This window comes from Lithobates pipiens, unplaced genomic scaffold, assembly GCF_037356315.1.
Source record: "Lithobates pipiens isolate NorthernLeopardFrog02 unplaced genomic scaffold, aLitPip1_a1.2 Scaffold_55, whole genome shotgun sequence".
NCBI lineage: Eukaryota > Metazoa > Chordata > Amphibia > Anura > Ranidae > Lithobates > Lithobates pipiens.
The window spans coordinates 3,780,095-3,805,559 of NW_027507877.1; the positions used below are offsets into that span (position 1 = coordinate 3,780,095).

At 44.1% G+C, this 25,465-nt stretch overlaps 1 protein-coding gene across 2 annotated transcripts in view; it reads right to left on the minus strand.

Annotated features, from left to right (window-relative positions):
• Positions 1-25,465, minus strand: part of LOC143957722 (cytosolic phospholipase A2 gamma-like) — a 161,732-nt gene that overhangs the window by 97,707 nt on the left and 38,560 nt on the right. For both annotated transcript variants that reach the window (XM_077467421.1, XM_077467422.1), the window contains exons 4-7: positions 24,372-24,456; positions 15,243-15,388; positions 13,992-14,193; positions 4,083-4,191 (exon numbers count right to left, since the gene is read on the minus strand). In XM_077467421.1, the coding sequence (XP_077323547.1) occupies positions 4,083-4,191; positions 13,992-14,193; positions 15,243-15,388; positions 24,372-24,456 (542 nt within the window). The remainder of the gene's footprint in view (positions 1-4,082; positions 4,192-13,991; positions 14,194-15,242; positions 15,389-24,371; positions 24,457-25,465) is intronic.

A 25,465-nucleotide genomic window follows, 5' to 3' on the forward strand; every position in this document is an offset into this window, starting at 1 on the left:
GATTTTACTTCATTCAACCTCCCGGTGGTGTGCGGCCAAATTTCTTCTATATCTGTGATTTGGTGGTGGCAAGCCGGGGGACTGCACCCATACTGGATGGTGGACCACCAATTTCACCTGAGCAGTGTGGACACTCTGACACTCCTAGTAAGCATGTCAGAGGATCTGGAGGTACAGTGATATTGAATACTGATCATATTGTGTTAATACATAGGGAGGAAGCCGTCCCTGGTTTTCTCACCATCAAGTAGGGATGAGCTTTGAGTTCGACTTGAACATTGACTGTTTACCTGTTCGGCGAACAGTGAACAATTTGGGCTGTTCGCAGCAAATTCGAAAAGCCACGGAACACCCTGTACAAGTCTATGGGAGAAATCTAAAGTGCTCATTTTAAAGGCTAATATGCAAGTTATTGTCCTAAAAAGTGTTTGGGGACCCGGGTCCTGCCCCAGGGGACATGGATCAATGCAAAAAAAGTTTTAAAAACGACCGTTTTTTTCGAGAGCAGTGATTTTAATAATGATTAAAGTGAAACAATAAAAGTGTAATATTCCTTTAAATTTCATACGTGGGGGGTGTCTATAGTATGCCTGTGAAGGGGCGCATGTTTCCCGTGCTTAGAACTGTCCCTGCACAAAGTGTCATTTCTGCAGGAAAAAAATTCATTTAAAATCACTCGCGGCTATAATGAATTGTCGGCTCCCGTAATACAGGGAACACTCATTGAAAGTCATTGATAAAAAAAAAAAAAGTGTGGGGTTCCCCCAAATTCATTTGCCAGGCCCTTCAGGTCTGGTATGGATATTAAGGGGAACCCCAATATTTTAAAAAAATTACGTGGGGTTCCCCCTAAATATTCAAACTAGACCCTTCAGGTCTGGTATGGATATTAAGGGGAACCCTGTGTCAAATAAAAAAAACAAATTGACATGGGGATCCCCCTAAAAATCCATACCAGACCCTTTATCCGAGCATGCAACCTGGCAGGCTGCAGGAAAAGAGGGGGGGATGAGAGAGCGCCCCCCCTCCTGAACCATACCAGGCCACATGCCCTCAACATTGGGAGGATGCTTTGGGGGTCTGTGACCCCTCAAAGCACCATGTGGGGGTCTGCGGGCGGGGGGCTTATCAGAATCTGGAAGCCCCCTTTAACAAGGGGACCCCCAGATCCCGGCCCTCCCCTGTTTGAAATGGTAAGGGGGTACAAAAGTACCCCTACCATTTCACAAAGAAAGTGTAAAAAATAGTTAAATAAGACAAACACACTTTTGAAAAATTCCTTTATTAAAAAAAAAAAAAAAAAAAAGATTCCAGCGGTGGTAATCCACTCCTGCTGTCCAGCGACGGATGATCATCTCTCCGGGGTCCAGCGATGGCTGATCTGATCCAGCGCAGTGCATCCATCCATCTTCTGTCTCCACGGAGGAGACATTGCGGGGATCCCAGCGGCCTGACGTTTGTTATATGTGGAGGGCAGGGCCACCCATCACCTGACCCTGCCCCCTCTGACACCATTGTGGAAGCCGGGGTTCCCCAATGATGTATGGGTGACCCCGCCCCTCTGATGTAACGGAAACCTGTGTTACATCAGAGGGGGCGGGGTCACCCATACATCATTGGGGAAGCCGGGCTTCCCTCACTAGCATCAGAGGGGGGCGGGGTCAGGTGACGGGCATATAACAAACGTCAGGCCGCCGGGATCCCGCAGTGTCTCCTCCGTGGAGACAGAAGATGGATGGATGCAATGCGCTGGATCAGATCAGCCATCGCTGGACCCCGGAGAGATGATCATCCGTCGCTGGATAGCAAGAATGGATTACCACCGATGGAATCTTTTTTTTTTTTTAATAAAGGAATTTTTCAAAAGTGTGTTTGTCTTATTTAACTATTTTTTACACTTTCTTTGTGAAATGGTAGGGGTACTTTTGTACCCCCTTACCATTTCAAACGGGGGGCGGGATCTGGGGGTCCCCGTGTTAAAGGGGGCTTCCAGATTCTGATAAGCCCCCCGCCCTCAGACCCCACACAACCACCGACCAGGGTTGTGGGGATGAGGCCCTTGTCCCCATCAACATGGGGACATGGTGCTTTGAGGGGTCACAGACCCCCAAAGCATCCTCCCAATGTTGAGGGCATGTGGCCTGCCAGGCCTGAGGCCTGCCAGGTTGCGTGCTCGGATAAAGTTTCTGGTATGGATTTTTCGGGGGACCCCATGTAAATTTTTTTTACATTTGACGCGGGGTTCCCCTTAATATCCATACCAGACCTGAAGGGCCTGGTAATTGAATTTGGGGGAACCCCACGTTTTTTTTTTTATCAATGACATTCAATGAGTGTTCTCTGTATTACGGGGAGCCGACAATTCATAATAGCCGCGAGTGATTTTAAATGACCTTTTTTCTGCAGAAATGACACTTTGTGCAGGGACAGTTCTAAGCACGGGAAACATGCGCCCCTTCACAGGCATACTATAGACACCCCCCAGGTATGAAATTTAAAGGAATATTACACTTTTATTGTTTCACTTTAATCATTATTAAAATCACTGCTCCTGAAAAAAAAAAAACGTCCGTTTTTAAAACTTTTTTTTGCATTAATCCATCACCCCTGGGGCAGGACCCGGGTCCCCAAACACTTTTTAGGACAGTAACTTGCATATTAGCCTTTAAAATTAGCACTTTATATTGTGAACGTTCGAGTCCCATAGACTTTAATAGGGTTCTAAAGTTCACACGAAGTTTAGGTCTGTTCACAGGTTCTAGTGCGAACCGAACCGGGGGGTGTTCGGCTCATCCTTGCTATCAAGTTGGGCATCCCATAATTCCTATCCCCATCCAAGTTATTACCCCTAATAAAACAACAAAAAGCAAGCTCAAAGACTGTTCCTTATGTCTGAAGAAAGTGTGAAAAATGCTTGATGCCTGGCTGTGCAAGAGTTGGGAACCAAATCATCTGCAACCCCCACGGGGGTAGTGCTACACATACATATCTGCCCTATAATCATTTTGCACAGAATGCCTCCCAAAACTTCTCTTCTGGGGTTCCCTGACAGCGGTTTCAGCTTCTACCTCTTCTTGGTGGTACCCCATACGAATCAGTGGTGTACCCCAAGGTTCAGTCTTATTATTGGTGTACTTCAAGGTTCAGTATTATTATTGGTGTACCCCAAGGTTCAGTGTTATTATTGGTGTACCCCAAGGTTCAGTGTTATTATTGGTGTACCCCAAGGTTCAGTGTTATTATTGGTGTACCCCAAGGTTCAGTGTGATTTGTGGTGTACCCCAAGGTTCAGTGTGATTAGTGGGGTTCCCCAAGGTTCAGTGTTAATGGTGTACCCCAAGGTTCAGTGTTATTAGTGGTGTACCCCAAGGTTTAGTGTTATTAGTGGTTTGTCCCAAGGTTCAGTATTAGTGGTGTACCCCAAGGTTCAATGTTATTCGTAGTATGCCCCAAGGTTTAGTGTTATTAGTGGTGTACTCCAAGGTTCTGTGTTATTAGAGGTGTACCACAAGGTTCCGTGTTATTAGTCATGTACCTCAAGGTTCAGTATTATTAGTGGTGTACCCAAAGGTTCAGTGCTATTAGTGGTGTACCCCAAGGTTCAGTGTGATTAGTGGGGTTCCTCAAGGTTCAGTGTTAATGGTGTGCCCCAGGGTTCAGTGTTATTAGTGGTGTATGCCAAGGTTCAGTGTTATTCATAGTATGTCCCAAGGTTCAGTGTTATTAGTGGGGTTCCCCAAGGCTCAGTGTTATTAGTGGTGTACCCCAAGGTTCAGTGTTATTCGTGGGGTGCCAACATTTAATATAAGGATACTTACCTGTCCGGGGAACCCACGATATCGGCACCCAAAATTGACCCATCCCTTTACTCCGGGTGCAGGCATCCTTACTAAAGGGAAACAGAAATTGAACCCGTGCGTCTCCCAGAAGGCAGCAGGCGGGGGGAGGAGGGGCCAGATGTTTTGCAGATCACCACACAACAATGCAATGTGGCAAATGTGGCAGCGGAATGGGGGAGGGTGCAAAGATAGCTTTCACTTTTGGGTGGAACTCTGCTTTAGGAATGCCACTAATAAAATCACCTGCTTTCCTTTCATGTATTTGATGCTGTCTCACAGCAGAGTAGATGGGATACGGGTCTTCACCGGTCTCACACATTTCTTTGTGACTGGACAGCTTTCCTTCATTGATCTGGAGATGAAAGAGATAAACATTACCAGTGCGTGTACCCCAAAGTTCAGTGTTATTATTGGGATACCCCAAGATTCAGTGTTAATATTGGGGTACCCTCACAATGATCTCCTCATCAATTTGACTGAAGATGACTGGTCGAAGATTTATGAACATACGCATAAAGGTTTCGGTGCAAGAAAATAGATATAAACTTTGCTCGCGATGGTATCATACCCCAGATAAAATACACAGATTATTCCCCGAGGTTCCACCCACGTGCTGGAGATGTGGCTCCGACACTGGATCCTTTTTCCATATCTGGTGGGAATGTCCCGTACTTCAGTCATTTTGGAAAGGAGTTCATGGCCAAATAGTTCAGATAACAGCTAACAACATACCCCCTAGACTTCTCTCCAGCACAGTACTTATTACACCACACGTCCATAGCGCAACGAAGCTACCGGAAATCCTTATCTCTACACCTGATAAACTCAGCCACGTTATGCATCCCCAGGCACTGGAAAACTTCCACACCTCCCACTTTAGAAGAATGGTACTGTCAAGTTGACAAGATCGCAGAAATGGAGAGGCTTATCCACCAAACACGTGACATGACAGACACACCAAATTTACTAACATTTGGGCATGCTGGATACATTTCAGGACATCCACATGATCCACTGCTCCCTCATCACTCCTCCCATAAATGGACGTGATTACACTTGAGCCTCTATGATACCAACAGGCTTTCCCCCGTCCTGCCATCTGGGCCCATTCCCATCCCTTCAATCCCCTAAATGAGCTGTTCGACCTATCCCCAGGGCACAACACTGGGAGGTGACTCCCCCTAAAACACACCCTTTATCCACCTCCGGGTTCCTCACTTTATCAACTTAGTATTCCATTTGTGCTTCCCCCCCGGAATTTTGTCACTTCGCCACAGAGGCTAACTCACGTACAACTTTATCTTTTTCTTCCATTATATTTATTTCCTGAACCGCAACCAAACAAAACGACTCTCGCCCGCAGTCCTTCCTACTTCCATCGACTGCACCTTTTACTCTTAGACCTGCTGGGTGTTCCCTCCGCTCACAGCTTACTCCCCATAGGGGTGAGCGGTTTGGAAACGACCCCCAGAGAATATATGCAGTGGATGGACACTTGAGTCGACAGGTATTTGACATTCTTTATATTGGAACCCGAGCTTATCCTAACTTCCAATCACTCAATCCTTGGATCCTCTTGGGCTACACACCCATTGATCACTATACAAACGGCGTAATCCTGATATTCCTCTCCACCCATTTTTGGTTATTATTACAGAATACGCCTCCATTACACTTCATACATATCAGTAGCAGTTAGCCTATACTTGAGTGTTAAGATTTACCTTTGACCTCTACATACCTATATACATGCAAGAACTCTTGTTTTTAAGATACTTGACTGTATTTCTTGTTGAGTCATGTATTAACGCATTTTGTAGTCGTAAAACTCTGCTTTCTGATTTTACTATACTCAATACTTGTTATGTTTGTATTTGCAATATTTCAATAAACTTTTTTGAAACAAAAAAATATATATATATTGGGGTACCCTCATGTTCAGTGTTATTAATAGTGTACCCCAAGGTTCAATGTTATTAGTGGTGTACCCCAAAGTTCAGAGTTATTAGTGGTGTATCCCAAGGTTCAGTGTTATTAGTTATAAGGTTCAACTAAGTCCAGAGAATAGCCATTCACAGCTGGATGTTCACTCAAGTTGGATAGTCCCTCTCTCACAAGGCCTAGCAGCCAACAAAGTGCTTAAATCAGGAATAATTCTCTGCCACAGACATTATTGTAGAACACGTAGGAAACGAAGACTTGTAGAACACTCGTGTGATACATGGATCTTTCAGCCGGTTTGGCGATACCCACGAGATTGGATTCACTTAGGTCCCGCAGCCTCACCAGTCTCTTGCTAAGAAACCAACCCGTATGTGTCCTCCTTCTGAAGAGTCCTCCCCTGGATAGCTACGAAGTTGCTGGGCCTCTCCATGACCGGAGACGGCACCAGACCACCTCAGAATCCTCTCTTTCGTTTTCCTTGCCTAAAGTTGGGTGGATCCCAACCCCAGGCCATAACCTTCCTGGGGGCTGATCAGGAGGACCAGGACCATGGAGTCAGAAAATACTTCTGGACCGGAACCCTGAACCATGTGACATCCGCATCTTAAGTACCCTCTCCCAGAAAGCACAGCAAGAGTGACACTCCCACTGGGCTGGCTCTGAGAGAAAGTAGCCTTAAAAGCACCCAACTAGACTGTGGTTCCATGCCTGCCAGAAGAGACAGTGCCCCCTATGGCCAGGCTGAACACCCTATAGTCCAGTCAGACTGATGCTGAGGTCCAAATTTGGAATAATTATACCCAAACCAAACTGCAGTTCAGATGTAACATTAAATTTCAAAAACATAGCGCATTCTCTTCAGGAGCCAGCGCTACATATATATATTGTTCAAGCTTATTCAATGTATCTGTAATTATACAACACAACAAAATTACCCCACACAGAGAACATTAAGTGATCATGTATTATGAATGTTAAAGAAACCGCGCTAATATATTACAGGTAGAGGGGAGAGTAGGTAGAAAAATTTAAGTAAATAGGTTGCAGCCCCCCCAACAAAGAAATCCCCACACTGTATTTTCACAATAATAAAGACCTAAAAACCGGGGTATCTGGCGCTACCTCTTATTGGAAAAAAGTTACGAAATAATAGAAGGCCAAAAAAAAGGTCAAGTGACGTAGTATGCGTGGCTCAGTCGAACGCGTTTCGTCATTGACGTCTTCAGCGGCGGTCAATGACGAATGAAGCCACGCACACTACGTCACTTCCGGGTTGTCTCGGGCGGTTGGAGCGCAGTTGAGGCGCACGCTGCGCATCCACCGAGCGGACCCCACAGTAATTTGAGATACGCCATTGAGGATGAGACATATGGCTCTACCCTAGGGGGGATCTATAATTGTGCTTTTTTGCAAACGGAACTGTCCTGGTAAATAAAGTTCACTTACAGTGAAGAGGTTTGCTGACCACAATTCAGGACTGATCCTGACCCCTCTGGGTTAGATAGCCACTTGTGCATTTTTATTTTTTATTTTATTTTTTATCTTCATTTTTGATTGATTTTTTAATCTATGTTTTAATCTTTACTCTGTTTTTGGGGTTTTTGTATGAGAAATGGTTTTCACTGACCCACGGATATTATAATAAGTGGGAGCTCTGGACTATTTTTTCATATATATACATATTTTTTGAATTCAAGAATATACAAAATTTGCTATATGTAATTTTTGTGGAAATAAAAGTTTTTTCTGCTAAAGTAAATTATTAGTGCTTCCCTCAAATTACATATACATACTACACTATGGAGACTATATTTTTTTTTCCTATGAGGGATAAACGGAACCTCTTTTTGGATGCGAAGGACTACACCGTATATGGGCCAAGGAGCTGGAATTCCATAAGGCTGATTTAAAGGCGAAGTACCCCTGTAGGGGTGTATTCTTCTGGTGAGTGGGGAACCTTGTGGGGGAGCACGGAAGTCACTTGAAGGATATACAGCAGGCACTAAAGTCACCTTATGAACACTTTTTGTTGGATTTGCACAATAGAAGATTTCCTAACAGTGGACATTTAAGACTTTTTTGTTGTTTTTTGTTGGTTTTTTTTCGTGTTTTTTTCCTGATTCCTTCGTTTTTTATTTATATATTTTTTTGAGGGGTGTTTTGGCTGTATACTATATTTTTTTATATTTTTTTTATATATTTTTGGATTTTTCTCTTTTTTATATATGGACTTTAGTTTTTTTACTCTATACCTATACCTTGTGATATACTTTCTCTGGTCTATGATATTTAGGGTTTTTTTCTTATATATTTTACATATACACTGCCACATAGGGTGGTTTGTTTCTCTCCCCCTGTTTTTGGATTTTTTTTCTTTTTGTCATGGTGGGTTTGTATCATTATGAAATTTGGAGTAGATGTTTACAGTAATTTGCACTTTATAACTTGATTCACCTCGTATATAGAAATCCGCACTTTATATGCCTGATTCACTCTGTTACATATCTGCACTTTATAATTAGTTTTGTTTACATGTGCGGCTGACGAGCTGCTGGATAAGTTCACATGCAAAAATACCTATGCGATTTTAAGTCCAAGTCGCACTGAGTATCACATTATTTATTTGTATAGATTTTTTGCACATTGCACTTTTTGGAAATCCAGAACCTGGTTTCCTTTGATACAAGTGAATATATATTTTTTGAATAAGGTTACACCTAACAAGACCTATGCGATCTTGAGTTTAAAATCGCATAGAGTATGACATTACTTAGTTTACACAGAGATTTTGCACTCAGCGGGATTGGGATTATCGAACCTTGTTTCTCTTGACAGAGGTCAATATTTCCATAGTGTGGTAATAAGATATTTGAGATAGTTATTTGAGACACAGAAGAGTTAATTTTATGGAATTAATGTGATATTGGGATTGCTGGTGTCATCAGGGTTTACAAAAAAAAAAAATTCTATTATTTCGTAACTTTTTTTCCAATAAGAGGTAGCGCCAGATTCCCCCGGTTTTTAGGTCTTTATTAAGTGATCATGGTTAAATCACTTAATGATCTAAGAGGGGATTGAAGGGTGAGAAAGAGTTAACATGACTAAAACTTTAAAATAGCTGACAGAGGAATATCTTTATTTTAGGGTCCTTTTTGCCTTTTTGCCAATTATATTTCCATCAATCACAATGATATGCTTCATGTAAAGTCCCATTTCTATCTTAAATATTTATTTACAATACAATTAGGGATGGAGAACAATCATAGCAGCAGTTCAGCCGCTTGATCGTTCTTACAGGCGGCGGGGACATTCATCCCTCCCGGTGCTTCCCCGGGCTCGTCCGTACCATGGCGACCCGAAGAAAGAATCTGCTGGCGTTGCCCGATGGTCATAGAGATTTCCGGTGACCAGCCCATGACTTTCGCTATGACGTCATGTCTGGGCCGCAGAAGTAAACAAGGCCTAGATCTCGGCTGGAAAGAAAGAGATCTGTCTTTTTTTGATCTTGGTCTTTCCAGCCTGGAGGAGAGATGTGAGGCCTTATACTCTCCATAAAGAGGACCTGTCACGCACCATTCCTATTACAAGGAATGTTTTGGGGCTGTGTTTAGTTGGCCTCCTGGGGGAGCTTCCTGGCTTGTGCAATTGCTTGGCCTATATGGTCCTTCTGGTGTCTGGCTAAACAGAGAGAGACTCCTCTTTGGACCCTTCTAAATCACAATCCATTTTACAATTTAACCGGTTCCCGACCAGCGCACGACCATGTTCGTCGACAGAATGGCACGGGCAGGCATATTGGCGTACATGTACGTCCGATCTTCAATGTCGCCCTGCCATCAGGAGCGCGCCGGCGGTGGCGCGCTCCCGCGCTGGTCGGGACCCCCGTGAGTCCGGTCGCGGGACCCACGGACTCTATCGCCGCGGGCATACCCGCGATCGTCTCACGGGACGGCTGAATGGAGGAAATGCCGTGTAAACAGCATTTCTCCATTTTGCCTAGCAACTAGTGACGCTGATCTCTGCTCCATGTGATTGGAGCAGAGATCAGTGTTCACTAAATGAAAGCCCAGCCCCCCCACAGTTAGTAACACACCCCTAGGAACACTTAACCCCTACACTGCCACCCACTGGTTAACCCTTTCACTGCCAGTGTCATTTACACAGGAATCACTGCATTTATATAGCAGTGATTACTGTATAAATGACAATGGTCCCAAAAATGTGTCAAAAATGGCCGCCATTACTAGTAAAAAAAAAATTAATAAAAAATTATTAATAAAAATGCTATAAAACTATCCCTATTTTGTAAACGCTATAACTTTTGCGCAAACCAATCAATAATCGCTTATTGCGATTTTTTTTTTACCAAAAATATGTAGAAAAATATGTATCTGCCTAAACTGAGGGAAAAAAAACGTTTTTTTATATATTTTTGGGGGATATTTATTATAACAAAAAGTAAAAAAGAATGCGTTTTTTTCAAAATTGTCGCTCTATTTTTGTTTATAGCGCAAAAAATAAAAACCGCAGGGGTGATCAAATACCACCAAAAGAAAGCTCTATTTGTGGGGAAAAAAAGACGTCAATTTTGTTTGGGAGCCACGTCGCACGACCGCGCAATTGTCAGTTAAAGCGACGCAGTGCCGAATTGCAAAAAGTGGTCTGGTCTTTGACCAGCAAAATGGTCCGGTCTGAAAGTGGTTAATTATATACAAACACAAAGAGGGGTCTCTAACTTCAGGGTGTTTTGGGTTTGATTAATTGTTGTTACTATTTTCCTAATGGTTTTAAAGGGGATATGTAGATCCCAACTTCACATTTTTTAATTAATTGTGTAATAAAAATGTCTTTTAACTAATGATTGTGCACTGGTGATCATTCTGAGAGGTGGTGCAACGCCTTTAAAGTTCCACTGGTTTCTCTTTTTTGCAATTGTTTGTATTCAGGATTTGCTGTTGACTCTCTCAGCCTGGTCTGTGCGTCTTTTTGTACCTTATACTGTATACAGTTGACAGTGCCTTAGATAAGGTTTCATCACGGAGCAGGGCCTCCAGGTCACCCACTGGAAGGGTAAGCTCGGAGGTACCAAATTGGGCACTGAATGTCTAAACTGTAGATAGCAGAAGAAATGGGAGATTTGAGACTGAAAGAAAGACTTCAAAGCATCAAACTGCAATAATACCCATCATCTTTAACATTTTCGGACTCTTTGTCTTTACTGCTGCCCCAGCCCCCCGCTACACCTACCCACAGGCACATTGCCTTGGCTGGAATTCCGCAGCCACATAAGCAAATGAGTGGTAATAACAGTAACATCACTGTCTAAATATGGCCACTGTTCATATATAGTAAGGTCCCAGGCCTCCTTCAGTCTAATGAGAACCTCCAGGGCCAAGAGCTGCTGACATCCTTCTGTATAGCGTGGGTTCTAAGGCATAGTAGGTGTGATGCAAGATAGATTCATGGGCGCCAGACACTTCTTGAATTCAAAGAGATTTTATTTCTCTTGAACAGAACTGTGGGAGAGAGGGTTTAGGGCTAGGGCACCCTTAGGTGGTGGGTGTCCTGCTAATTGGCAGACTCCGAGACTAATACAGGAGGACAGCCATGCAGGGAAAGGCATCCAGCAAGACACCACATCCGCATGTGTAGGAATGCTGTCTCCTATGGCAACAGACTTAGAACAGTTCCTAACACAAGTTGTAACAAACTCTTTTACTCCCATATAGTCTCTTCAGATCCTCAACTCACTGAGCTCCCAGTCTTTCTCTCTAGACTTTGCTGATTCACTGCCACTGAATCCCTTGAGCTCTTCCAATCTTCTTCACTTTAGTATCCTCCTCAAGCATCACTCCCGCTTCTCCGCTGGGTCCCTAGCTTGGCACTCACAGATACTCCTCAAGTGTCACCCCTTATCTTATCTAATGCCATCAGGTACCCGGCCACCTAGTGGCAGAAGAGAGAAGTGCAGCAATTCCAGACTTAGGATGAAGTCAATTGATCTCCTAGTCAATCTCAGACCCTGAGCAAGGGGTTGTGTCACAAGAGCATCGCCACACCTACCATTTAAATGTCACTATTGCTTATACTCCACTTAGGTGGTTGTATTGGTAGGGGCATCGGTTCCCAATTATTCAGTCACAGCCACCTGTGCAGGATCATCCATAATCTCTTCAGTCATGAATAATGCCAGGATGGCCGAATCATGTTAACTTATTTGTGGCTAAAAAAAAAAGCACCCACCAAGGATATGACACCTACAAGAGGTCTACCACAAATTATTTTATAAAAATAATAATCAAATGGACAAAAAACTTAAACCAGATGGGGAGTAGACCAGGATGGAACCCTGACCCAAAAGCCTTCCTTCACAAATAGCAGTCCTCCCAACACTCCCCTTATTCCTACTTCGCCCTCCCCAGAAAAGTCCCACCTACCCTTCCAGTTACAACCACCTTAACCCCCCACCACCAATAAACAGTGATAAGACAGCCCCGTGGCTATACATCTTTGCACTGTCTTGTACTATGGTCTTCTCACATTACTCCACCTGCCCTGGCCTAGGGTCCTACCAGCTGTGTTATATGGACTCTTATTCTGGATGGAGACATGCTTTAAAAGAGAAAAATTGGATTTTTTTATCCCATATTCATACTCACCTAGGTGGATGCTGCATCTGTCCCCCGCCACCTCTTCAATGAGAACCGAGACACTGAACATTGCTGATGGCTCGGTTCTCTTACCTCCGCGAGTGGAGAGCTTCTGCCATTCAGTCAGCGGCTCTCCTGCTCTGCTCCTCCACTCTCATTGGAGCGCTGATCTGTGGAGGGGTGGGGAGCGGCTTGCTGAGTGGCTGAGACCGCCGTTAGCCCAGGCAGCTGGCGGATCCAGACTACCTAAGTCGGGATGAAGCTCTGCCTCGACTGATCTTGGTGACATCAATGGAGAGCGGACTTCAGACAGCTCTCTGCTGAAATGGGTCACAGGAGTGCAAAACAAATTATACCCAGAGGAGAAGCCCAGCCAAAAAGAGCTCAGGCTGGACTTCTCCAAGGACTTCACAGGTTGGGCTCGGCTTTTAGCAGATGGTGTTGATTATATAGTAGGGCAGCATTAGACTTGACAATGCAGGACTATTAGTGCTGAAAGGGGATTTATTACTGTCACGGTCCTGTACACACTGGAAACCAATTTGGCTTATATGAGACTATATCTATAGCCAACAAGCTGAAAACATACCATCATCAGCTGGCCTATCAGGATATATTTTAAAATCCATTCTCCTGCGCTCAAGTGGTAAGGCCTGGAGATGTACAGTACAGATAAATTCCTTCTATGCCAGCAGCCTTGCTGCCCCACTCAGGACAATGAGTATCCTTGAGACTGTAAAATAGAAGCAAGAGAAGGGTGCACTGACCTAGCACATTACCAAAATAAGGTTCATTCCAAATAAAAACAAATGGTTGTACTCACAGTGTACATAGGCATATCACCGCAAAAGTGAATGTGAATGCCTTCAGGTCTGATATGGTAAACCAGCAGTGCAGGAATACCAGGTGGCTTCTGTAGTGGTTGACGTGTTTTGAGGGAGAAACATCTTCTTCAGAGCCAAAATGAATCATTTTGGTTCTGAATAGGAGGGTTCCCACTCAAAACAGCTTTTGCTGTGATATGCCTATATACACTATATACACTGTGTGTATGTGAGTACAACCATTGCACTTTTTATTTGGAATAACATTTATTTTTGGTAATGTTCTAGGTCGGTGCACCCTTCTCTTGCTACTGTTGGCTTATCGGTATACCTTCAGCATAACCAGTATATTGGTGGGGTGTAGTGTGGTGTTAACCGGAAGGGTAGGTGGGTGGTTTTCAAGGGAAAAGTTGGGATAGGGGAGCGTGGGGAGGACAGCTTTTTGGGGGGGGGAGTGCTTTTGGGTGGGGTTTCCATCCTGGTCCACTCACCATCTGGCTGTTTGAGCTTTATGTCCATTTGATTATTATTATTATTTTCAATAAATAATTTGTGGTAATAATCTTGTATTCATCAAAGTCTTGGTGGGTCCTTTTGTATATTTATGCATGTTGGAGACACCTCCCCCTCCCCACACCCCCTTGCCCATAGGGCAAGAAGCTAAAGTCTAGTCACCCCAGAGCTAAAGTTTCTCCTGGGTTCCAAACCTTAGAAAGGATCCATGTAGGACTTACTGTGTTCAATGCCTGGTGGACAAATGTATAGGCCCAGAAATCTGTCAGAGAGTACGAGTCGCCAAGAAATTTCTCTTTTATCTTCTCCCATGGACATTTCCGTTTAGTCTCCCATTTAATTTGCTGACGTAACTGATTCTCCAGATCTTCCATACATGAAAAGTCTGACCAGTTTTTTTTCGAATACAGAGAGGACATACACCTGCAACGTTAAAACAGTAAGTTGAATGTTTGATAGGCAAGTTCTTCATTTAGCATGCTTTGTCTGGATGAGAATTGTTCTTCATTTTTTGTCTAATCACTTGATGTCCTGAGACCATGTTGAAACGTCCGAGACTTCAAGTGGCTGAAGCAATCTCATGGCTGTAGCTGCATAAGTTTGGCGTAAATTTTTTCAGCCAGTGTTCATCTATTTAGTAAAAGTGACCGAGGCAGCTCTACATCCTCCCGATCACTTCAGATGTATGCTACATACACAATGCAGGGTTCACACGTGCACAATGTACAGGGCACAGGACTCAGGAGTGTACTATGTACAGGGTGCAGGACTCAGGTGTGTGCTACGTACAGGGTTCATGAGTACAATATGTACATGGCGCAGGACTCACAAGTACACTACGTACAGTGTGCAGGACCCAGAAGTGTGTTTTGGACAGGGTGCAGGGTTTGGGAGTGCACTATGTACAGGACTTAGGAGTGTGCTATGTACAGGGTGCAGAGTTCAGTAATATACTATGTACAGGGTGCAATATTCATGAGTGCACTATGTACAGGGTACAATATTCAAGAGTACATTATGTACAGGGCACAAGACTCAGGAGTATGCTATGTACGTGATGCAAGACTCAGTAGCATGCTACGTACATTGTCCAGGGTTCAGGAGTACAATATGTAAAGGGTGAAGGACATCTTTTTTGCTTAAAAGCTCCACTCAAAAATGCAAGTTTGATTGTTTTTTTATTTTCTATTTGTAGGAGCATATCTCTCAAGAAGCCTGAAAAAGCCATAGTGTGCATGGACATATTGGCTAACATGGAGAGGTATTTCCAGGCAGAGAAAAAAATTAGAGCTCATAAAATCTCAAAAGCTTGTAGGAGCAGCTTCTTTGATCTGCAGTGTGCATGAGCCCTTAATATGTGTGAAAAATGTAGAAAATATTTTCGGAGGCAATGTGGCAAAAAATAAATAAAAAAATTGCTGTTATGTTATGCAGTTAACAAATTGCCTTAGAAATTGTTATAATGTATATACCATGTTGATCCAGATATCCCAGCCATGTATGTAGCGGCACCTAAAAGGTTGAGTTCAGACAGTTTTGAAATCGTTCCCAGAAAACCAACCATGGCACGGAGTCCGCCCCCCGATCCCAAGACCGCGATTACAGGAGGGTCACAATTCTTCAGAAAAAATAAAGAAATGATGATCACCATAAGTTATGTTACAGATGGAATATGTAGCATGTGCGTCCACAGAACATTTTTCAGGGGGGGCATCATTTTAAGTTCCCCCATGCTCTGCTCCTTTTCAACAATGTCATTATAACATTATAACGGTCAGAGATTGCAGACAAGGCACAAGATATGATCAGAGACTGCATACATGACACAAAACACTGTAAGAGACTGTATACATGTGCATGGTGACAGAGAGAGACAGAGAGGGGTCCACAGGGAGAGTCAGAGGGGGGTTCACAGAGAGAGACAGAGGGGGGGGGGGACAGAGACAGAGGGGGGTTCACAGAAAGAGACAGAGGGGGGTTCACAGAAAGAGACAGAGGGGGGTGACAGAGAGAGACAGAGGGGGTGACAGAGAGAGACAGAGGGGGGCGACAGAGAGAGACAGAGGGGGTGACAGAGAGAGACAGAGGGGGGTGACAGAGAGAGACAGAGGGGGGGTGACAGAGAGAGACAGAGGGGGGGACAGAGAGAGACAGAGGGGGGTGACAGAGAGAGACAGAGGGGGGACAGAGAGAGACAGAGGGGGGGTGACAGAGACAGAGGGGGGGGTGACAGATAGAGACAGGGGGAGGTGACAGAGAGAGACAGGGGGGGGTGACAGAGAGAGACAGGGGGGGTGACAGAGAGAGACAGAGGGGGGGTGACAGAGAGAGACAGGGGGAGGTGACAGAGAGAGACAGGGGGGAGGTGACAGAGAGAGACAGAGGGGGGTGACAGAGAGAGACAGAGGGGGGACAGAGAGAGACAGAGGGGGGTGACAGAGAGAGACAGGGGGGTGACAGATAGAGACAGGGGGAGGTGACAGAGAGAGACAGAGGGGGGGTGACAGAGACAGAGGGGGGTGACAGAGAGAGAGACAGAGACAGAGGGGGGACAGAGAGAGACAGAGGGGGGGGGGGTGTAATGAAAAGTCCCACACTCCACTTATGTGCTTTCGTCATACACTGTTTCCTCCCAGTCTGAATATAGATATCAGATATTCCAACCGCTGACAGTTATATGTGAAAATGTAACCAAGTATACACGATACCAATGATGGCTGATCACATAAGAAATCCATAGTGATAAACACAAATAGATGAAAAAAAAAAATAATCAAAAATGTGAAATAAGGATTGTGTGGATGTGAAGTCCACCATTCACTAGGTATGCAAGTTCCGTACTAAATGAAACAGAACATTTATCCCAGTAAGTAGTCCGCATATAATATGCAATAGAGATATATCGGTGGGGGTCTTCCTACAAGCGAGGTAAAGGACCGCACGGACCAACAGGAACAAATGCTTGTCTGGAGTTGTATCAATAATGGAAAGAAGATGGATACTCTTGCCAGAAAGGTTGGACACACGTGTCGTACGACAGAGAGTCAAACACGCTTGACATCCTCCCGACTGGTCCCAATCAGGTACTGTGCGTTAGATAAATCCTGATGGAGGGTCCTCGCTTTTTTGTCTCTGGGCTCCATAAAGGCAGGTACTCCCAGTATGGAATGCTCACTCATCCGTCTCCGAGCTCCAGAGGATCATACACTCAAGGTTTGATGGTATCCAGGATGCGGTTTACACAAAACCCAAAATATGGAGACTTGCTACTTGCTAGGAGCAGTGTCTAGAGGAATAGCTTTCAACTCCAGCTCTGTAGGGATCTAGGTGTGTCATGAATTCTCTTTGTTCTAGGAATCCATGACACACCTAGATCCCTACAGAGCTGGAGTTAAAAGCTATTCCTCTAGGGGGGCGTGGCGACCGCGCAGCGAGATGGTCGCATGCTAAGTGAGCTCAGCTCCGCGCTCAGGGAATAACAACTCACAAGCCCGCTACACGATCTCTACAACCGGCGAACCGTGCCCATCCGATCCCGGAGACACCCGCCGACGAATCCACCATGCGGAAAAGGTCCCAAAAGAAACCGCACGCCTTAAAATTACCGGACTTTTTTCCGGCCTTGGATCGCGGGCCATACAAAGATGGCGGCGGAGGACAGCATACAGCGAAACGAGCGCAGCCTCCAGCATCAGTGCCAACGCCAGCGACGTCAATGGAGCAGACGCCCAGAGCAGAGCGCACAGAGGAGATGGATGAGGAATCTGAAGCACAGTCCTCTGAGTCAGATTCTCCAAATAACTCTCCAACGACCAGGAGTCCTCTGAAGTCTAGACCCAGGCTGGAGCCTAATAATAGTCTACATCCCAGTACAGTGATGTCGAACATGGCGACAGGTGGCGGCGGAATGATCACCCAACAAATCGCGGATCCGATCGCACAATTCCCGACAACAGGTCAGCCCATATCTGATACAACTTTGAAAGAACTGTTAATGTTGTTACGTACATCATTGCAGACAGACATGTTGTCATGCTTACAGCAATGTAAAACTGAAATCAGCGAACTAGGGGAGAGAGTGCATCAGGTAGAAACAAGAATGTGTGATGTCACCTCCTCGTTCAATGCATTGGTAGACTCTCATGCTGTACAACACGAGGCTATAGAAATGATCCATCTCAAAATGGCGGACCTTGAGGACCGCTCCCGCAGAAATAATCTAAAAATACGGGGGGTCCCGGAAACAGTGACGGCACAACAACTTCCAAGTTATGCCCAAGATCTTTTTAAAGCCCTGGTCCCAACACTATCACCATTGGACTTGTCCATAGATAGAATCCACAGGGTTCCAAAACCAGGGTTCCTACCTCAGGAAATTCCCCGTGATGTTCTACTACGAATGCATTTTTTTACGGCCAAAGAACAAATACTTGACAAGCTACGGAGAAGGGAGAACATCCCAGAAGCGGCTGCTGCACTCCAAATCTTGCCTGACTTGTCACAATACACCTTGCAGCTCCGTCGCAACATGTCTACACTAACCAAAGCCATGAGAAACCACAACATTATGTATAAGTGGAAATATCCTGCCAAGCTACAAGTTTCCTATAACGGATCCATCCATCTCATCCGCACACTGGAAGAAGGGATGCAGCTCTTGAAGAATTGGAACATCCTAGCTCCGGACCCGGGTCAGGCTCCACCTCAACCGACGGGGCAAACTTTAGCCAAGATTTCCAACGACTGGCAAACGAAACCAGGCCGGAGATCTACAGTCCGTCTCACCTGATCCGATTACGCAAATGCTTCCTCTGCGCTAGTTCAATTCAGATTCCCTGAGCGCCCCAGGTACCCAACAGCGTACCGTTAGCCCTCGCATTGGGCAATTGTTGCCTGGCCCATATGGGTCTTGTTTCTTATTTGCAAACTCCAGTTCATTTTTTTCTTTTTTATTCTTATTTTGCGTTTGCTGTTTTTCTTTATGTTTTGTTTTTCACCTCTAAAAATCGAAGCCTATACTTGCTCTTTGCTCATAACAAAATACCCAACGGCAGTATGAAAAATCCACATTTTGATTACTTGAGCCCACTCTACGAATTTTCTCTAGACCTGCCCTTCTACTTCACAATCAACGAGTGTTCAGCAGCAATTATCATGCATCGCCTTAGAAGACAGAGACCTATGGAACCTCCACATTCTTCTTCCGGGAGCGAACAATTTGGACCAACTGCCCAAGGACTAGCATCGTTAAAACACGGGCACACATGCTCTCTTGTATACAGCCTAGCAGACATTCGAGTCTTCACATTTAAACCTCGAACCGATCAGCCCATATCATTCCTAATTAGCCAAAATGAGCATTAATATTCTTTCCCTAAATGCACGAGGCCTAAATCACCCGGCCAAACGGCGATCTCTCTGGCAAGAAGCACTCAAACAGAACGCGGACATATTGGCTGTGCAAGAAACACACTTTCATAAGCTGGCCATGCCACGGTGTTCACACCAGAAATTCCCACACATCCTTCATTCTTCCATTGCAGCAAAAAAAAGAGGGGTTATGATTGCTGTACGGGACTCGGTTAAATTTGAACTTAAATCCTCTGTAGTAGATCCTGATGGTAGATTCATCATTATGGTATGTAATATTAATATGATTGCTATTACTTTTGCTTGCATATATGCTCCTAACTCGCACCAATTAAAATTTCTGCGGAAAGTACTCAAACAAATCGAGCAGGTGCGTGTTGGGAGCATACTCATATGTGGTGACTTTAACATGATTTTAGATAGTGAACTGGATACCTCATCTGGAGTAAGGAACCATCTACCTAATTTTAAAAAACTTCTACACCAGGAGGGTCTATTTGACGCCTGGCGTTGTCTGAACGCAAATGAAAGATCATATTCGTACTACTCTCCTAGATTCAATACTTACTCCAGATTAGATATGTTCCTCACAGACTTAGATCTATTGCACAGATCTACCAGATCCTCTATCCTTGATATAACGTGGTCAGACCACGCACCTGTCTCACTGACTATTGAAGGGGGTAGAATGCACGCATCGCCGCGCTGATGGCGAAACAATGAAACAGTACTGCAAGACCCAAAATACCATACCGAAATATCCCAACAACTTGTAGAATACTTTCATCTTAACGACCCTACTTGCACTAATGCTTTTACAAATTGGAATGCCCATAAGGCTTTCATTAGGGGAGCCCTTATTAAAATTAACTCAAGAATTCGGAAGACCCGTGCCGCTAACTTAAACAGCCTACTAACTGAACTCCGTTCCTTAGAACATCGTAATCAACAAAACCCATCTATGGATCTAGCAGCGCAAATATCCCAAATTAGATATAAAATTAGAGAATGGTATGCCACGATCCATGATAAGGCTATGGCAAGACTCCGGCTTAATTATTACGGGAACAATAACAAAGCAGGTAAATTCCTGGCCAATCGTTTACAAGACAGACGCACTAAAACGTCGATTCCTTACCTACTTGACCCTAAGACAGCAGACAAAGTGGAGCATCCCCAAAAAATAGCGGACGCCTTCGCAGATTATTATTCATCACTTTATAATCTACGTACAGACCCCAACACAGTACCACCTACAAAAGGAACTATAGCATCCTTCCTCGATAAAGTTAAATTGCCCTCACTAACTGATACCCAACTTCAGGAACTAAGATCTCCAATTTCCCCCGTTGAGTTAGATAAAGCTATTCACTCCCTACCTTCCGGAAAATCACCAGGCCCAGATGGGCTTTCTAATGTGTACTATAAAAAATTCAGCCAAATTTTATCCCCACACCTCCTTTCTATTTTTAATGCAGCCAGAACAGCAGGTTCCTTCCCAGCTGAAATGCTCAAAGCCTTTGTTGTCACCCTACCTAAACCAGGGAAATCTCCAGACACGCCCGCCAACTTTCGTCCCATTTCTCTCCTCAATGGAGACATTAAACTATACGCTAAAGTAATCGCAAACAGAATCTTTGACATTATGCCAAACTTAATCAAACCAGATCAAACTGGATTCACGAAGGGGAGACAGGCCTCAGATGCCACACGACGCCTACTGGGCCTCATTCACCAAGCTGGGACTCGTGGGACGCCTTCTCTGCTTCTTTCAATAGATGCGGAGAAGGCGTTCGACAGGGTCCATTGGGAGTACATGACAGAAGTACTTATAAAATTCGGTTTTCGGCATGAGGCTCTGTCGGCTATTCTGGCGCTATACTCTACACCCTCAGCCCAGGTGTATACCATGGGGCTAGTGTCCAAAACATTCCATATATCGAACGGCACCCGCCAGGGGTGCCCCTTGTCGCCCCTGATATTTAATATGATGATAGAGCCCCTAGCGGAGGCCATTAGATCTCACCCGCTTATTACTGGTCTTAAGGCCGGAAGAAGGGACCACATAGTCAATCTGTTCGCGGACGATATAATACTGTTCCTATCAAACCCGGTCGTGTCACTTCCACATACACATAAGATCCTGGAGGAATTCGGTAAGATTTCTTATTATAAAGTAAACTTTACAAAGTCTCTCATATTAGACTTAGGGCTAAATCGACACGTAAGTTCCCACCTCAAACAAGCGTTCCCATACGTCTGGGCGCCCAAACATATCACCTACTTAGGCATACAGATATCCAACAATTTATCCAATATTGCAGATCTTAACATTAAATATCTTACACAAGAAATTCAAAAGACCATATCCCGTATCTCTAAGATTACATTATCATGGGCAGGAAGAATAGCAGCATTTAAAATGCTAATCTTGCCAAAAATTCTTTATATATTCCGAACCCTCCCAATTCCTTATAAATCTGCGCACTTCATGGAGTTGAATAAACTCCTCAAGAAGTACATATGGCAGGGTAAGAGAGCGAGATGCCCTTCTCATAAGCTTATCATGCATAAAAAGGCGGGTGGCATGGGTCTCCCGGAACTTAAGGATTACTACTGGGCAGTAATACTAGCACAAGCTAAACTATGGTTTTTACCTAACCCCGATCAACTATGGGTAGGCTTAGAAGAATGTATAGCACATACTCACCATATGAGCCTCCTACTCATAGCGGACTCCTGGAAACCTAGATCCCTGATACATCTTTCCCCCACGATCGTAGCAACAATCACTGCATGGAGGCATCTACTACAACATCAAAAATCAGATCAACCCCACACGGTAGTCAGGATCCCGATCCAAACCTTGGAAATACTGATTCCATACAGCAATATCACAAAATGGAAGGAGAACGGCATAGAGTGGGTAGATGACATATATACCCAAGATGCTATAAAATCGTTCGTCTCCATACGACAAGCATACAATATTCCCCCAACTAGTTTATATCTATATAATCAGGTGTCATCTTTTCTAAAAAAATCTCCCCCACCTACCATTGAAATCAACAGCCCAATATGGCAGTACTTTGTATCTCCCACCCTCAAAACCCGAGGCATCTCGCTTATTTACAACACCCTACAATATAAGCAATGTCTGGTGAAGTCCCCATCCATGATTACTTGGGAGAGGGATCTAAACCAGACATTCAATATAAACCAATGGAGAAATGCCCTCGTATATAACTATGCAGCCACCCACTGCGCCAACCACTGGGAGCTCAACCAAAAAGTTCTCCATAAATGGTACAGGACCCCACACCAACTGGCAAGAATGTTTTCCACGCACTCTTCACTCTGTTGGAGAGATTGCGGCAGTGTAGGTACTATCTTACATATTTTTTGGCATTGCAAAAATGTTTCTAGCTTTTGGAGGAAAATATTTAGCATACTCACCGAAATCACCGGAATAATTCAATATCCAAATCCAGCTTTAGCGATACTGCATCTTAGTATAGAAGACTACCCACCCCAATTCCGCATAGTAGTAACACATGTTTTAACTACTGCCAAATTAATAATTGCCCGTCATTGGAAAAGTACACAATCCCCAAATCCTTCTGAAGTACTAATCCAGGTGAACTTGAATTATCAGTATGAAAGATTGCTAGCACTAAGAAATTCCAGCGGCTTGAAATTTGACCAACACTGGAAGTGTTGGACAGAGTGGTATAGGAAATAATCTGTTTGACAATGTGATATTTCTGATATAGAGGCAGGTCAGATGGCCCCCGTCACAGCGTGATCCCAGTTGGGGTGCCGGGGAGCCTGATGACGTCCCTCAATGCAAAAATTGAACATTCTCTGCATCCTCAATAGTTGTATCTCAATCGATCCCATTGAATTGAATACAAATATGAAAATGTCATTAGAGGTGAAATGTTTACACTACGTTCATAAACGTAATTTTCTTTCTTTTCTTTCTTTTTCTTTTTTCCTTCTTTTTTCACTCAATTTTGGTTGTAACTTACCATTTCGTAGTCCACCATTATTTGTATTTGTTCATTACTTGTACCATGTTAAAATTTCAATAAAAACTATTTGAAAAAAAAAAGAAAAAAAAAAAAAAAAAGCTATTCCTCTAGACACTGCTCCTCTGTTCACTTCGAAAATTAGGAACAAAGAAGAGACAGCTACACAAGCACCGACTAGAACCCACTGCCGTCTCTTGGTAAACGTCAAGTTTAAAATCCCAGCATGCACTGCAACATTTCAGTACTTCCTGAACTTATCCTTTAAAGCCCACTTAAAGGGTCGCTAGAAAGCAATGTGAAGGTGTTAAACTGCAAGTGGATCATGTGAAGATGGCAAGTCTCCATATTTTGGGTTTTTTGTAAACCACATCCTGGATACCATCAAACCTTGAGTGTATGATCCTCTGGAGCTCGGAGACGGATGAGTGAGCGTTCCATACTGGGAGTACCTGCCTTTAGGGAGCCCAGAGACAAAAAAGTGAGGACCCTCCATCAGGATTTATCTAACGCACAGTACCTGATTGGGACCAGTCGGGAGGATGTCAAGTGTGTTTGACTCTCTGTCGTACGACACGTGTGTCCAACCTTTCTGGTAAGAGTATCCATCTTCTTTCCATTATTGATACAACTCCAGACAAGCATTTGTTCCTGTTGGTCCGTGCGGTCCTTTACCTCGCGTGTAGGAAGACCCCCCACCGATATATCTCTATTGCATATTATATGCGGACTACTTACTGGGATAAATGTTCTGTTTCCTTTAGTACAGAACTTACATACCTAGTGAATTGTGGACTTCACATCCACACAATCCTTATTTCACATTTTTGATTATTTCTTTTTTTTCATCTATTTGTGTTTATCACTATGGATTTCTTATGTGATCAGCCATCATTGGTATTGTGTATACTTAGTTACATTTTCACATATAAATTTACATACCAGCGCTACACTATTTTATTTATTTTTGTTAAGCTTTGTTTGTTCGAGCGTCAGCAGCTTATTTTTCACTTTTGCTTTAGCGCGGTGTTTTCCCCCCTTTTTCCACAGGTATGGAATGAGTTAACAACATGTGGAGATATCTACTAGTAGAAGGCTGAAGGGAAAGCTCACTTATACGAAGGTCACTTGGTCAATTTACACGACTGTTTTTGGTTGTTCAGCATCAAGTTTACAAGACAAATACTAGAAAATCTTTACCTCTCTAACATTCATGCCTAAGGATGAAAGCGTCTTCTTTACTTTTATCTTCCTCGCATTGATGGATTTGGGTTCCCCTTCTGATCTGTTAAGTGGACAAAAAATTTTAAAAAAAAAACACATGACAAAAATAAGTTTCTGTAGAGCCAAGACTTTTTCCTTCTGGATAGAGCAGGACGTCATTATACTCCAGTCAGTGAGTGAATACAAATGTTAGCCCTTGTACACACGGTCGGAGAATCTGTCGGAATGAGTCTTATCGGACCGTGTCGTCAGATAATCTGACTGTGTGTGGTATGCATCGGACTGATTCCGTCCGAATCTCCAGCCGACCCAATTTTCCAACATGTTGGAAATATTTCCCGACCAACTGGGCCGGACGGACCTAATTCGATCATGTGTAGAGCATTTTGATCGGACCAAGTGCCACGCATGCTCAGATCAAATTCCTACATCAAAGCAATTGGCTACTAGCCTGAACGTAGTCCCATCGTAACTAAATTACGTCATCACGTTCTCAAAGATCGGATTTTTCGCCAACTTGGCCCGACCGTGTGTATGCAACAGTTTCAGACACAATCCGTCGGACTAAATCCGACGGGCAAAATCCGACGGATTTGGTTGGCAGAATCTCCGACCGTGTGTACAGGGGCTAAGGGTTTCCTCTGGAGGTTTCTAGGGGTTGTGGCCCATTGACCTCCCATTTAATGGGGCTTGTAGCCAGGTGCTGGATGATAGCAATATGCAAAAGGAGACATTTTTCTCTTTACAATCAGTTTACTTCCACTTCCTGCAGTTGTGCTTCACTACCCTCTCCAGCCAGCAGAGGGAGAACTATAGCCAGGAAAGCCAAGCCAGACCACAGAGGATCATGGGATTTAAAGTCCAGGAAATATCCCATATTGTGGATCTTATAGGCTCTTTGCACTATCATTCCCAAGAGATACTGGTGCATAAGAGCTGCTTTTCTGAGACTGCATAGCTAGGTTCTTCCTCTTAACCATAGGGGAACAATGAGAGCACACTGTGGCGATCCATTAGGGGTGCCTGGTGCGCCGCTCCTCTCTCCTTCCCACCTTCTATTTGAACAAGCT